This window comes from Lytechinus variegatus, chromosome 15, assembly GCF_018143015.1.
Source record: "Lytechinus variegatus isolate NC3 chromosome 15, Lvar_3.0, whole genome shotgun sequence".
Lineage (NCBI taxonomy): Eukaryota > Metazoa > Echinodermata > Echinoidea > Temnopleuroida > Toxopneustidae > Lytechinus > Lytechinus variegatus.
In genome coordinates, this window is record NC_054754.1 from 9716911 (window position 1) to 9733620 (window position 16710).

Below are 16710 nucleotides of genomic sequence, written 5' to 3' on the forward strand. Positions count from 1 at the left end.
CATTTTTGCGCATTGTGAAGGAAGATACAACATGAGTTACATATTCACATGGTTGTACTGTTACAAAGTCACCCCAATAATACTTGATAACTTATGTATAGACTTTCAGTACTCACTTTGGCTTTGTACTGTTACAGGTAGTGCATATAATTGAGCATCTAAATGGATGAAAGATCCATTCCCAATCAGAAACTATTAGTTTAATGATGGAGTTGGGTCGTTTAGACCTAGAGGTACAATACACCTTTCCAGCCTGGATGTTAGGACTTCTTACTGATACAAACTTACAGTATTTATTCTGTACTGCTTTATGCTTAAATAGACCTTGCAATTTTGTACAGTTGTAATCGTATATATTATTGTGTAGTGCTTGCTAATGCTTATCTCTAACATCATACAACTTCTGTGTTGTTACAACTTACAGACTAAGAATACTTATTTTGCACTGGTAAAGTTTACATGGTCCTTAGGAACTTACAGTGCGTGTTATATCATGTAGGCGGTAACTAGCACATCAGGCCTGCTAACACATCATGGGGAACTTTGGATGTTGAGTCTGGATGTGATCAACAGCTTCTGATACTCTATAAAGTTTCACAGGGTGAGACCTGACAAAGTGCCAGCTTTTTCCGAAGTGTCTATCCAAGGCTTTTCTCACAACATTATCACAGTAATGCACTTCTGGCCCATTCCAAGCCACAAAAACTGCTTCATTGACTGTTTCTGGGTACATTTGCCTGTCAGGTCGGTTGTGCTTCTCCAGCTTACATGATACATTTTGTACATGTCATATAAACTAGCTTATGCTTATTATTACATGATACATAATATCGGATATATATATCAGAATCTCAAGTATCAATTAATAGATAAATAACATTGTTTTGCGCCTATACTCAATTTCCTCACTCAGACCTGTCCTCACCTCACTGGCACTGTGCAAGTGCAAGGTAAAATATGTATAAAAAATCCAGAATAAGTGTGCTCAGTATTACTGAATTACTCTGCTACGTTTTGCAAGCTAGTCTAGACGTAACTAAATGAATGAAAATATGGCACTTTTTTCTTAGTCTCACTGGCACTGTGCAAGTGCAAGGTAAAATATGTATAAAAAATCCAGATTAAGTGTGCTCAGTATTACTGAATTACTCTGCTACGTTTTGCAAGCTAGTCTAGATGTAACTAAATGAATGAAAATATGGCACTTTTTTCTAAGTTTTCTCTTTTCTTCTTTTTTCCTCCTCCTCCTCTTCCCCTTTCTTGCCTTCCTCTTTTCTTTCTTTTCCTCTTCCTCTCCTTCTTTTTCCTCTTCTTTTTTTCTTCTCCTTTTTCCCATTTTTATTTTTTCTCATGAAGGCACAATTTCCTCAATTTCTTCTGTTGCTTCCTGGGAGCGGTGCTCCCCGCTCCCGCACAATTTGACATCCTGATGTGGCCATTCAAAATTAACCAGTTTAGGACTTTCGATTGAACAGTGTATAAACACAACTTTAAGGCAGCTAGCCGACTGTGATCGATCAGTATGACCCCATTGGAAATAAGCCTTTGGCTTTCATGGGCTTTCCTGTCAAGGTATTCTGCAAATTCATTGTAATCTCCTGTGATATTCTTGACGAATAAAATCAATCAATCAATTTGAGTAACACTAGAGGGCGACAAACCTATGTTTTCAATGGAAAATTTTCATTGCGATCAGCTCAACTTCGAACTCTAGAAAAATCAAAAGAGCTGGATATTCTAGTGGATGAGAGGTGATTTGTAATCTTTTCTTTCTTTTGATACTAGTGTATTTTTTTTTTTTTGGGGGGGGGAGGGCGTGGATTCTCTTTGCCGATCGCAATCATGGCATGGACGGAGTCAACTCAACATGTGTCCCATATATTTAAGTTGGTGTAAGTTAGATCAACACTATCCATGATTTTTATCTATCTATGAACCTTCATACACCTAATGCATATAAAGGGATACAAATTTTTTCACTATAAATGGTAAAAATGGGAGGTTTTTTATTAGACCGTTCTCGTGTAGATCCCTTGATTCGTTTGTTGACAAAGCAAATACAATATCGTAGGCCTGACCCTTGAACCGCCTTCGTCATGACGTACCTTCGATTAGCGATGTTACAATATGCCGTTTTAAAGAACAATTTATAGATAGAAATTATTATTTAACAAATACTACAATTTAATACGTGATTATATATAATTATTTGTATTATAATTCATGTATTAAATAAAAATTGAAATATAGGCCGCCATATTTGACCGTCAATCTCTGACACCTTTTTTGTTTCAGATTGATGAATAACTGTCAACATGCCTAGTTGTGCAGATGAGATCATTCCACGTCTATGGCTTGGTGACATGCAAGCAGCCGAGTCTCTGAACTTCCTTCATGATAAGAAGATCAGCCATGTTCTAAGCTTAATAAACGTACCCATCACGGTACCATCTGATGCGATCAAACATGTACGAGTCAACATCCGAGATCAGCCGGGTGAAGATTTTCTACAACATGTAGAGGGCATCCTGGCTTTTCTGGACGATGGGCTTGACCCTGCCAAAGAGGGCGGTGTGCTTGTCCATTGGTAAGAAACCGACGTTGGCCGTCTTCTGTGGTAAATTGCCACTTGGTCTACACCTGCATTGTTTTCTTCTGTTTGGTCACATCCCACATGGTCTAATCTCAGTTCGTCTACATTCAGTTCATTTATTTACCATAAGGTCTTGCTGCCTTTTAGCCCATTTACAATTTTGCCCAAAATCCAGTTCTTACCCATTTGATCTAATACCCGCTTGGTCTAACACCAATTAGTCTACATGGTTAACTGTATTGTTTATGAACCACAATCTATTTCGTAGATGAAGTGGAAAATTGGTCCAACTGGGCATCAGACTAAATGAGAATTAGTTAGTATTAGACCAGTTGTAGTGTAGACCAAATGGCAATGGCAAATGACTGAATTGATAGACCAAGAACGAGTGAATAAAAACAATGGGAGGGGTCATTTGTTCATGCTTATTACAGTAATAAGAAAGAAGACTATTTCACCTGCAAGCACAGACTCATATTTGACATTCTAGCCAATTATACCATGTCTAGAGTTAAAGCCTGTGTATAGCTTTGGTAAAGGGTCAATAATGTGATTGATAATCGAATATCATCTAATATGACAGTCTTACTGAAGCGTAGAGACCGTTAGATATTTTTCCAACTGCACTTCTCTGAGAAAATTTCAAATATTTAAATCTTGGATATATAGCGCCCTCTCTCGGCGATGCTTGTTTTAAATTAAAAAAAATGGGCATTCAAGCACTTATCTTATAAATTTAGTGATTAGATATCCAAAAATTACAGACAAAGAACATATCTTAAAAGTTTCGGCCCATTCCATGATTTGGAATAGGATTTAACTCTTCATGCGTTACGTTCGCATTATTGCACATCCGTAGGCGTGTTTCGTTCGCATTTTTGCACAACCACACATTTCCCATAGACGTCCCCTGTCCCATTGTTTTTCGAACAATTGCATGCCCCGGAACATGCCTAGCTACATACCGATCGCGCGTGCGACATTAGTTTAGCGTTCGACGGATTATCGCAGTTTACAAATTACAGAATCGTTGAGTTTTCCCCAAAAATCAATACATCCTGATCACAGCCAGGAAGTTCATTGAAAAAGGAGAGGATAAAATCAATAAAACCCTCCTCACAAACAATACCATGGCCAGGTTTATTGTTATGAGTCTGTGACTAATGGCACGAATGTGAATGAAACCCTAAAATAATGCAACACACAGGGGGTTTACAGGTGAACGCATGAAGAGTTAATTGAAAGACAAAAACACACAGATATTTTAATTTGATCGGGTGACCCGATCAAGTTAAATTTCCATGTAAAATCGCAAAATTTATCCTGTAAAACACGTTTTCATTTCATATCCTCCACATCATAACTGTTATAGGGCATATCCATTGATATTAGCTAGCAATGAATTGGAATAGTGATAGGTGCATTTTGGTGGATTTACCAAAACTATACACAAGCTTTAAGACTTGATGTGAAACTCACTGGCCATGTCATAGAGGTAGCTACAGTACATAGTGAATAGTCTCATTACTTCAGACTCTGCATTATGCACTATTCAAATTGCAAAATCCAAAGGTCTGTGCCTGCAGACTAGGTGAAAAGTGCTGAGTGGTATTCCTGCTTAAAGAGAAATGCCAGTAGTTGCAGTAAACACTGATTTCATGAGAAAGTCTGTAAAACCAGGATATCATCGAGGATCTAGATGCGGTAAAGTTACATAAACTGAACCTTGTGAAATCTTGAAATCTACGCTGAAAAATGTTCACACTGAAGATCACCAACAAAGATAGGCACACGTGGGACAGTGTATTATTATTGTTGGAATAAAGACCCAACGGAAGTGACAGAATCCGCGCTTATTTTGCTTATTTCTCAGCAATTACACAATTTCTTCCAGAATCCTTTGGCACATATTTTTTATTCATACAAACAGACACTTGGGTGGTCATTATATTAGATTCTGTAAAAAGTCATTTTGAGATCGTTACCAGAACTGGAATTTATCTTTAAAGCCGCATCAGAAATTTGCTCAGACATTTGTGAAAGTACATTGAATGTCGTATTACAGTACTTGTATATCACTAATATAATTTGACCCCCTGCTGTATTTCTTTGTCACCAGTGCAATGGGGGTCTCGAGGAGCTCCTCAGCGGTCATTGCCTATATCATGTACAAGGAGAAGTGCCCTCTTATGACAGCCCTGAAGAAGGTTGTAGAAATACGCCCACAAACATGGTAAGATTTCAGGGATTGGAGGGTGGGGGTGAAAAAGAGGAGAAAATAAGGGACTGGGTTGAAAGAAGGGGGGGGGGAAGGTAGGGGATGGGGGAAGGGAGGGAGAGGTGAGAGAAGAGAGAGGGAAGCGAAGGGTGGGTGGAGGGGCTGTAAAAGGAGGTGGAAGGAAGACTGGTAGAATTATGATAGTTGGTTAGATTGGTTGAAAGAAAATAGATGTAAGCAAAGAGAGAGAAAATAAAGTGAAACAGTTTTGAATGAAATTTAATCATGACATTGTATTTAAACCCTTGTCTCTTTATACCAAACAAAACAATATTTAGTAAATTCATATTTTGCACTTAAAAAATTGTAACTTTATAATTTTAATATCTTTTATATATCCATGAATGATATGATATTTCTCAACTAATGATTGATTTCCATGCTCACCTTTGCTTGATCTGGTACTGTTTTGATGTTGGTCATCATGACAATATATATTTTCACATCTTGTCGCAGCCCGAATACTGGATTCATGGAGCAGTTGAAACTGTTCGAAGCCATGGGCTGTCAGTGTGACCCTGCAAACTCCCAATTTAAACAACATCGACTATCACACTTAGCAGAGGATATCCATTGTAAGTATTGCATATTTTAAGGATGTACAAGGGTTTTACCAAAGTACCGGTAGTTGCATAATGTTCAATTATATAATTCTTAAGATAATGATAAGTTATATGAATTTTCTACAGCACACTTTCCAATTCAACTAGATGCTCATGGTGCTTCAGGACAAATAAGAAAAGGAAAAGAAAAAAAGATTTCAATTGCCAATCTACCATATTTGTGATTACATTTCACATTGTTTGTGCTCGATGAATATTTTATAACTTGCAAATGGAAACCAAATATCTGAGTAATGTATGTTTGCAGAGTAGTGCTTGTCGATAGTTGATCTCCATGTTAGTTGATTATTGCCAGCAATATGTACCTGATAATACCATATATCGCAGAGTCTGAAAATTATTACAGCCTGTTACATTACAGCTGCAATCCCGTTATAGCAGAAAGAGGGACATGAAAATTAGAAGTAAGGATGTCATCAGTGCTTGGCCACCTAAAGCGGGAAGTATATTTTGGATGCCAATTTGTGAAGTTTTGAGTTGGTTCAAAGCAATACAGAGCAGCATTTGTGGTCAATTGATAGTGATGAACTTTCATAATCAACAATATTTTGGTAATATTGTATGACCACACTATATCAACATAATCATAAAACCATTATCGAATATTAAATATTTTTATTTTATATCATAAAACTTTGTTAATATTGTAATATCGCCCATTACTACTTTTTGCCATTACTACTGCAAAGAGCAACCGTATCATCTTATTTATGTGCCCCTACAGCCAGAGAAGAAATCCCCAAGGATCTAATAGCATCAGATCCTGCCAGATCAGCACCTGGTGCTTCTCGGGATAATGCGCTATACAAATGTCGAAAGTGCAGGTAAATAGAGTTGTTGGTCCAGGGGGCTATTTCATAAAAATTGCTATTATAACAAACTTGTAATATCTTGGGCCTGTTTCACAAAACTTATTATAATACCAAATTTACAATAACGGTTAAAAACTACTGAAATCTTTCAATCTGATTGGCTGATACTAAATTTGTTATGCAAATTGTTTTTACAAGTGTTTATGAAACAGGACCTAGTATTAAAACTAGGTCCTGTTTCATGAACACTTGTAAAAACAATTTGATTGGCTGAAAGTGAACTTGTTATTTTTTTTAAATTTTGGGTACACTCTCACCCTTTGGATCTAGTTCATCTAAACACAATGAATAGGTTGAGGAGGGTAAGTCCATTCACTGAATAAGGCAAGTTGATGTGGGGTAATCTGAAATTAAAAGGAAATTTCATTTTTGTATGTGCTAAAGTGGCAATTAAACCAAGTGGATGTTATGCAAATTGGTTTGAGATAAAATTGGATAATGGGATATTGGACTACATGAGTATTGGATGAAACAGTTGGATGATATAGAAATTTAATTTGAAGTAGCAATTGTGATAAATAAATGCAAAAAAGTGATATTCTTATATCAAATATTCAATGAATACGGGATAATAACCGTCTTAATGGTACATAGCAATTGTGATAAATAAATGCAAAAAAGTGATATTCTTATATCAAATATTCAATGAATACGGGATAATAACCGTCTTATTGGTACATAAAAAAATTATTGTTATGGACTTAGCCATTAATATTAATTTCCTTCTTAAATTTTTCCCAGGAGAGCGTTGTTTTGTCAGTCCAGTGTCATCGGTCATGAGAACACCAAAGGTCTTGGGAACTTCGGCTGGCATAAAGACAAAGGTCAGAGGTCAAAGTTCAGCAGTGGGGAGCAAGGGTCGATACGATGCACATCAGTCTTTGTTGAACCCGTCTCATGGATGGAGTCATTCCTTATGAATGTTCTTGAAGGAAAGGTAAGAGCATTGAAACAGGCCTCTTTCCAGTTAGGACATGTATTGCATAGACCCCAAGGTGACCTTCACTTCCTGATCTGTGATACATGTAGAGTATTTGGTGAGTTGTCAAAAGAGAGGGGGTAACTGGGCAAGTAAAAGCTCTCTTGGAGTATTTGTGCTTTGTGGTCATGTTTCAAGTTTTTAATTCTAACCTAAGAAATTATTAGTAGAGTAATGAATGTCTGTAAGGCACTTATAGATGTCTTTCTGATGTGTTGAAGAGAAATGCCAGTAGTTGCAGTAAACACTGATTTCATAGGAAAGTCTGTAAAACCAGGCTTAATTGTCAGTATATCATCGAGGATCTAGATCTGATACTGTTACATAAACTGAACTTTGTGAAATCTTGAAATCTACGCGGAAAAATGTTCACAATGAAGATCACCAACACAGATAGGCACAAGTGGGACAGTGTATTATTATTGCTGGAATAAAGACCCGACGGAAGTGAAGGAATCCGCGCTTATTTTGCTTATTTCTCAGCAATTACACAATTTCTTCCAGAATCCTTCAGCACATATTTTTTATTCATACAAAGAGACACTTGGGTGGTCATTATATTAGATTCTGTAAAAAGTCATTTTGAGATTGTTACCGGAACTGGAATTTATCTTTAAAGTATCATGTGATAGCAATATTGTAACTTTCATATGCCTTGAAAACAGTTTCTGATCAATTTCTCACTGCTCTAAATACATGTGTCTCATGATTTTGTTGAATATTGTTTGGGGTTGTATTTTTCTATAGTGATTTTGTTGGCTAAAGGCACCTTTATTTGATATGTTGTAATGCAAATATTACATTTTGTTTCCATAGATATCTTGCCCAAAGTGTGATTCAAGATTAGGCTCGTTCAATTGGTCAGGTAAGTCGCAGCCAGGGACTGCTACATAAAGCTGAATGATCGATTGTGTGGTTGTTTTAACAATGATCATACACAATAATAATAGTGTATATTTGTAGAGCGCACACACCGTCAGTAGACGCTCATGGCACTAGCCGAGCAACAGTTCTCTTTTACAATGTAAAAATTTTATTTTATAGAAATTTATTTAAATACTACACAAGAACCATGGACAAGTACAATGTAAGAATAATAATTTCACATCTGCTTCATTCACCCCAACCCATCCATCAGCCCATCATCATGCGGAACCCAGTGCCCTCTAGCTGCCCCGTTCACTGACAATTTAAGGGGTAAACCCAGTCAGTACATAACTCACAATCAATGCAATATTTGTGGGAATCAGCCCCATGTTCATTTGTGAGGAGTAATGTTATGGAGGGAGGGGGGGGGGGACTGATCTCTGCTTTTACCAAGGATTTGTTGTGTTTTTTATAAATAATTTTTTTAACTTTGAAATACTTTTATTTAGAGCAGTTATGAAATTTTCCCCAAAATTATCCTATTCAAATACTCTTGTCTAAGTCCGTTAAAAGGTTCCTAAATCAGTATCCTGAAAAGCAATTTTTATCAATTCTTAGCAAATACTCCCACTGTTATTCCACTGCCCCTTATTAAATATATGAAAGAAAAACAAAATAATGAATATGCTCTGGTAAACATGCATTTTATAAGTCAACATTCCGTTATTCAAATATTCCCCTGAAGCATAGGCAATATTTTAAACCAGTTTACACTGTTATTTATATACCTCATCTAAATTGAATTTCTCCAAAGTATAACAAGTTTCTTTTGTCCCAGTGAGTAGATTCACCTCTATGCGAGTATGTTCAATGAAAATGTAACGGAAGGAATCTCTCGATACTGAAAATATTGACCTTTCGCTGACAGTATTTGATGACTGGTTTGTCTCTCACATTCAGGTGCACAATGTTCCTGTGGTGTGTGGATGACGCCTGCTTTCCAGATCCATCTCAACAGAGTAGATCATATGGTTCCTGTCCCGTGAAGCCTTCTCAGTTTCCGCCAATTCTGCCTTCAGAGGGCGAAACACGATGATGCGACGGTGATGGGTCGCGACCTCCATGCTTGATCTGCACCAGCTGTTGGTAGAATGTGCTCCGCTTTTTCATGTGGCGCGAATGAAAATATAAAGTCCGACCTCGCTTATCTGGATCTTTCTATTATCCAAATGCACACAGGAATGCAAGGGAATCCCCCCTCAATGGTTAGGTGACTCTGTCCTGTGTGATTTGTCTAATACTGCGAATACACAAGTAAAAAAGTACTCGTCCCACTGGGAAAGGGGGGGGGGGCACTTTCGTTGATGAGTGGATACCAGGCGCGACCAAAGAAGTGCGTAAAAAGGATCTCTTTTTCAAGATTGGGCACGTTACATATGTAATGTATTAAATAAGGATGTCAAAACACTAAAATACTGAAAAAAAAAGGTAGGAAAGCTACGTTTTTAACGGTCGAATTTGCGAGGGTAAAAAAGGACTAAAATGCTTTATAAACTATGTGTTTAGGGTCTGATTTGAGCAAGGTGTGGGAGGTGGGGCTGTACTAAACCCAATGTAAGTATAGGTAAAGTCGACGTCCGTGATCACGTCTGTGACATAACAATCATAATATCACTGTACTTGTCTAGGGGGTCAATTTAGGGAATACTTGTCAAAGGTACCGTTTTGTTTCCAAAATACTTGTTAAGCGTGCTTTTCGAAACCCCATGGTTGCGCCTGGTATGCACTCATCAATGAGAGTGGTGCCCCAGGGACTCTACTAGTGAATCTGCCTGAGATGAATCTCTTGGGACCACAAGGATCTGTTTTAATTTAGGCAGAATTGAGCATAAATAATGCACGCTTTGCATGATTTTGGTGGAGTGTTGTTGCCCAGTGATTAGTCTCCAGACTTTGAAACAGAGGGCCGTCGGTTCAAATCCCAGCCATGACGTAATTTCCTTCACCAAGAAATTGATCCACAATGTGCTGCACTCAACCCAGGTGAGGTAAATGGGTACCTGGCAGGAATTTTTTCCTTGAAACGCGGCGCGCGCAACAGCTGCTCTGCTAAAGCCAGGGTAATTTATGATGCATTACTGTAGAGCACTGAGAGACTTTTGATAAAGTAATTGTTACATGCTATATGAGCAAGTATAATTATTATTGGTCTGTAAATTTCCAATTTATTATTATACTTTTGATATACATGGTCAACTTTAGCAGGCTTAACTGTAGTTTGAAAGGTGGTTTGTATCACAAAATTGTAAAATAGCGCTCGATAAAGATATGCTTTTCCTTGCACATATGAAGAGCAAAGGTGATAACGGTACTTTTTGTTGTGCTGGGCTAGCATGGATATGGTATTCCAAGCAAAATTAGTAATGCTGTAAATGTAGTCTTGAAGTTTTAAATTTATTGTTATCATTTCACCCCGTGTCATAAATGATTATGTGTGAATATATTGTATTGCAATATAAATATCAGTGTGCAATTTTTCGTGATCAAGGTTTTTTAAACCATGTAAAGGAGGTGAAAACTTCTTGATTCAAGAAAAGTAATGATTCAATACAATCGTGAAGCTGTTGGTATTGCACCAATATGATTTTTGATCGAATTTTCACAATGTATTTGTTCATAACAGGCGCAATGTTGCAAATTTCATATTCATACATATACTACTTGTGTAGAATTATGCTACATGTATGTGTTTATTACAAAAAAAGGGAATAACATTGTGGTCAATTTATATAAGCCAACAAATTAAAATAATAAATTCTTATTCTTGCTTTTCAAGTTATCAGTTTGATTGTAGACTAATTGGGAGATGAAAGGGTTATTATTAAAATATTTTCCAAGACATTTTTGTTCATTTGTAATACTAGTAATTCAAAAGAATTGTTTTCAAGCTTTCAAAATAAAAAAATATAATTTTCAAAACAACATCAAGTATTAAGTGAAAACAAAGCAACATCTACGGATAAGATTTCGGAAATGTAATATGCCACTTTCTCTCCACTCTTATATTCCTTTTATATACCAAGACCAAATCATTCTCTTGTGAATTGGAACCAGGAGAGAGTGTTTAATGAAAGAGTAAATTTTTTTTTCACCAACCAATTTGTTCTTAGCCAATCACATTCAAGGACTTCAGTAGCTTATAACAATAGTCAAATGAAGGTATTTCATGAAATGCTCCCCTGGTAGTACCTGTGTGTAAAAGCCTACAGCGTGTTTCATAAAGCTGTTTGTAAGCCAAGAGCGACTTTAAGAACGACTGGTGAACCTTATGTGCTAGATATTCACCAATGAACATATAATAGTGAATATCATTTACCAAAAGAAAGGATCACCAGATGTTCTTAATGTCACTCTTAACTTACGAACAGCTTTATGAAATGGCCTGCAGTGCTCTGCTGGGCCAATATGTATGAATACAATTTTATCTATACTAAGGCCAAAATATGAATAGGAGACATATTTTTTGTAATTTAAAGAGAATTTTGTCATTCTGGTAAATCAATAAATATTGAAATGGAAATGCATTGTATAGTGCCTTTAGTCAAGAGTGCACACCAGTGAATGTACCATTCACCAACAGTCAAACCTATGTTCGTGTACCCTGTTTCATAAAACTTGATATAATAACAAATTAGCAACAACAGTTAAAAGCTACTAAAATTATTCAATCTGATTGGCTGAAAGTAAATTTGTTATAGAAATTTTGCATTTGTTATTATAACAAGTCTTTATGATATGGGACCTTGGTGGGTGTTTCCTAAAGCCGTTCGTAAGTTACGCACGACTTTAAGAACAACTGGTGATCCTTTCTTTCTTTCTTGTGGTAAATGATATATACACTGAATTTTCATTGATGTTGTTTTAACACCCAAGAAAGGATCACCAGTCATTCTTTAAGTCACTCTGCCCCCCTCCCCCCAGTCCTGTATAGAAGGACCACTCGACTATCAAAACCACAAATTTGGTTCATCAAAGATTATCATAATGACTGCTTTTCTTGCCTTCCTTGGGTGGTTTGATATACATGTACAGGTGGGTGTTTCATAAAGCTGTTAGTAAGATTCGAATGACTTTACGCACGACCGCTGATCCTTTCTTGTGCTATGTGATATCCCTATGTAATTGAGTTAAGACCTGAGATCATGTTCCAGTCGTGCATAAAGTCGTTCGTAACTTAACGAACAGTTTTATGAAACACCCACCTGGTTTGAATTTTAATCACATTTGTGGAAGTCAAACCTGATGAGTGTTTCATATGAAAAGCTGTTTATAAGTTACGAGCAAATTTATGAAGGACTGGTGATCATTTCTTTGGAACTAAGTCAACACCAATGAAATTCTGGCATTTATCATTTACCATAAAAAAGAATCACCCGCTGTAAAGTCGCTCATAACTTACAAATGGGTTTAAGAAACACCAACCTGAGCATTTTAGCTAGCGTACGCCGATGTGTATGCAAGTCATTTTGATATCAAAATTCAATTTCTTATTGATATCCAAAATTCAAGTTTTGATAATGAATATTCCATTTGTTCACAAACCGAAATGATTCATTGATGTCAAGAAATGGCATCTTGATATCAATAATTTGATTTTTTAACATCAAGAATTGAATTTTTAATACTTAGAAGATGAATTAAAGAACAGCTTGCTCTGTGTATCAGCATACACTGGCTAAAGCATACAAGTGTGACAGCCGCTTAAGACATTTGAGTTACATGTACATTTCAAAGGCAGTGACTTACCAGTTTTCACTTTGCCGATACTTGAGACTTTTTTTAAAAGCATTTTGAAATACCCCTAGAAGAGCTATTCCCTCCGACACTGGGTGTTCCATCACATTTGCTCTGGCGACAATTGCTTTGTTGGAAAGTCTGCATGTTAAGCCAAACATAAAACCCAACCTCCAAAACTAAATAAACCCTAATCCTTTTCTTAGGTCCTTGGATTATTCTGAACCAAAAACTCTTTACATATTAAGACCAGAGCAAAATGTCATGTCACCATTCTGGGACACACCCCGGGGGGTCACTTTCATTGACGAGTGGATACCATGCGCGACCATGGGGTCTCGAAAAGCACCCTAAACAAGTATTTTCCATTTTCTTAAAATGCACCCCTTAACAAGTAATGGCGTGTGAAACCCTACCCTTAACAAGTATTGGAAACGAAACGTTCCCCTAGCGAGTATTCCCTGAATTGAACCCCTAAACAAGTACAAGTATTTTAATAGTTATGTCAAGGTCGTCGGTTTTACCTTTACCTACATCATTGGGTTTATTACGGCCCCACCTACCACACCTTACGCAAATCGTACTCTAAGCGCGTAGTGTTGACTGTTGGGGCAAAAAGTACATCCTTTATAAAACATATTTTTATACCCTCACATATTTGACCCTAAACACGTAGCTTTCCGAGTGAAATACCCTTTTGTCATTATTTTAGTGTTTTGGACACCCTTATTATGTTACATATGTAACGTGCCCTATCTTGAAAAAGACATCCTTTTTACATGTTTTTGGGGTCTCGCATGGTATCCAATTCAACGTAAGTGCCTGCCCCCCCCCCCCCCCGGGGGGGACAAAGTAAAATGTTTGGTCCCAGCATGGACATTTTGTTTGTAGTCTGATTTTGATAAAACTTTCATTGCTATATTTTTTTCCTCTCTGATCAAATCAAGCGCCCCCTTTTTTTTGGGGGGGGGAGGGGGAGAGGGGTGGAAATGTCCTTCATTATGTACAAGATCTTACAATATTACACCCAAGGTCATTTACAGATAAATTGAGGTGATAAAAAGTGGCCATTCACCTACATCAATTAAAAGGAAACGAGTGAACTTTAAAAAAGCGATCAACACACAAAATGCATTGCTGAAAAGTTAAAATACAATAATTTATTTTCCAATATACAGAAAATACCTTCTATATCCCAAAACATAATTATATAAAGCAAGAAGCGATCGTTTGAACATAATATTTCATCAAATAAAAAATATAACAAGACGTCTAGCCACCATGATATATATATAATTTATTGTATGGTTCTTTTTGAGTATTGCTGCTTAAATCAAAATTTCATTTTTAAAGTTGATGTTCTAAACCTACAAAAAATAATAAAAATATATTCATTGGCAATCGAGACATTTGATGAATGTTTAACTACAAAACAATATCAATAATATTTACACGTATTGACGGCACAGAAACGTTGGCGCTAACAATGTGCAAACAGAGGACTTGTTACAACCGGTAATGTGGCAGCGATGGCTAAAGTTACAACAATGCATTACTGATACATTGAAATAAATGTTTGACTTCACAATCCAAAAGATGTGATTGGGCTTACTGTTAGCGTTCTGTTAGGCTAACAACGTTTCTGTGCGGCCGGCACTGGTATTGCTCAGTCTGGTGTTCTCACTCTGTATTCAAAGCTGTGACCACGATTTCAAGAAAATTTCAGTTTAAAAAGTTTACTTTCTCTTAATATCATGTTCACCTTTATAATAAAATGGTGGTTGTTTTCATGATGAGCTCATACTATAAATGGATTAATTTTTTTTAAGTCTTTTTTTAACTCATGCTCAAAATTTTGAAAAAATTGTGTTTTTAAATCAATAATCAATAAGTACACATTCAGAGCGAAACAGGAGTCAAAACTGGAGTTTCAGAATAACATGGCTTTTGAATATAGGGTGACAACACCATGACATAGTAACATTCGCTCATAAACTGTGCAAACAGAAAAGTGTGCATGTGGGACTCTTTAAATATGATTTACTGAATTGTTTGTTGTTAGTCACATTTCAAATATAAATGAACTTGTAGAGTAACCCATTTTCAAAATTATTAATTATCTATCAACATTTAACACTAATATAGTGCATAAAGAAGCCTAGCAGTATGAAAGCATTTCTAGGCAAAGTAAGCAATAGTGTTTCACTGAAAATGGATGTAACAAATAGGGAAAGCAAAATTTGTACACACTAGATGAGCAACTGGTGGCAAAATATTTTTATAAAGTCAAGTGCTTTCCATACTATTTTCTTTAAACTGATTCCATGACATTTGCTCCGGCGAAAATTGCTCCGATGGACAATAAGCAAACTTAAAACCTAACTTCCAAAACTAAATAATCCTAATTAGCATTATTCAGAACCAAAAACTTTAAAACAATCCTAACTCTAAACCTATGCATTATGAGATATAGACAGGAGCAAATGTTGTGTCACCATATATACAATGAGTAAATTCATTGATGAGAAATTTGCAAATATAAACCAGAAAAGAATTTCGCATGAATACAATCATTCCCCAATACATAAAGGACCAGTTACATGCATGAACAAAATGAGTTGAGGATTTATACAAAGAAAATAAGACATTCATGAGGTAAACGGATATTAAACAGAAATGCACAGTTTAAGGAGGATTGACTAACAAATTTTGACAAATCTGAATTTTTTAATCTAGGTGCTTGACACTGCAATGTTTTTTGTTTTTGTTTTGTAAACCAAACATGTTCTCTGCCTTTGCTTGTATACATGTAATAAGTGAAAGGAATACACAAGAATCACTTAACATCTTTTAAAACCACATCTATACGGGTCAAAATTTTGTAAAAGTTGAAATATCACTTCAATTGTGGTAGATTAAAAATTGACTTTATCAATTTTTTTCAACATGAAGTCATTACCACAATGCAATGATTTGAAGTTGCCAAATCAATTTGTATTCACTTTTGACTTATTTAATATATATACTTATTAATTCATTCATTCATTTAAAACCAATTAAAAATATAGTATAGCTAATGGAAGAAAGAGCAAACAGTAATTCACCTTAGAAAATGTGATAACTACACACATCTACATGTCACTTGATAACACTCGGTATTGTACAAAAAAATCCTATTTTAATTTCAGTGTATCATTTAGTTCCTACATACATGACTGTTCACATGAAAATGTCATGTCATACTGGAAGAGGAATATTGTCTGGTCATGTTGACATACAATAATTTGCCCTTAATCAAATATCTATATGAAATAACTTTTATAAGTGTCCAAGAACATTTTTTGCTGAGTGTATATTCACTTTCAGTAAAAAAAAAATGTTGAGCACACAAGTACAAAGTCTTCTGTACGCACATTTCAAACCGAAAACCTGGCCAGGGAAGTGCTTTAGAGAGTCTAGTGTGACGTAGAGGCATGCTTAATCGTCAACGAGCATGTGTTATTCGCGCGTCATCTGATTGAAGAATACGCGGTTGTGTGCATCTCATGCACACGATCTGACATACGGCATGCGACTGACATTTAAGTGCGATTCTCAGTCAATCTGAAATAAAATCTTCGTGAAACACCTTCCCCCACTTAACCAATACAGAAATTTAACACCATTGCATCATGTTCCACACAAACAAAATACTGTAATTTTTT

The 16710-nt window shown here is 36.1% G+C and overlaps 1 protein-coding gene across 2 annotated transcripts; it reads left to right on the plus strand.

The window, feature by feature from the left end:
* The first annotated feature begins 1629 nt into the window (after positions 1–1629).
* LOC121428905 (dual specificity protein phosphatase 12-like) lies at positions 1630–9957 on the plus strand. 2 transcript variants are annotated; one of them, XM_041625786.1, is made up of 8 exons: positions 1630–1751; positions 2296–2587; positions 4713–4826; positions 5328–5446; positions 6219–6318; positions 7108–7303; positions 8162–8210; positions 9173–9957. In XM_041625786.1, the coding sequence occupies exons 2-8, from the start codon at positions 2316–2318 to the stop codon at positions 9256–9258; spliced, it is 936 nt and encodes a 311-aa protein (XP_041481720.1). In that variant the 5' UTR covers positions 1630–1751; positions 2296–2315; the 3' UTR covers positions 9259–9957. The 2 variants fall into 2 exon arrangements, with proteins under 2 accessions (XP_041481720.1, XP_041481721.1); XM_041625787.1 differs by lacking the exon at positions 1630–1751 and adding an exon at positions 1794–1892.
* Positions 9958–16710: the final 6753 nt, after the last annotated feature.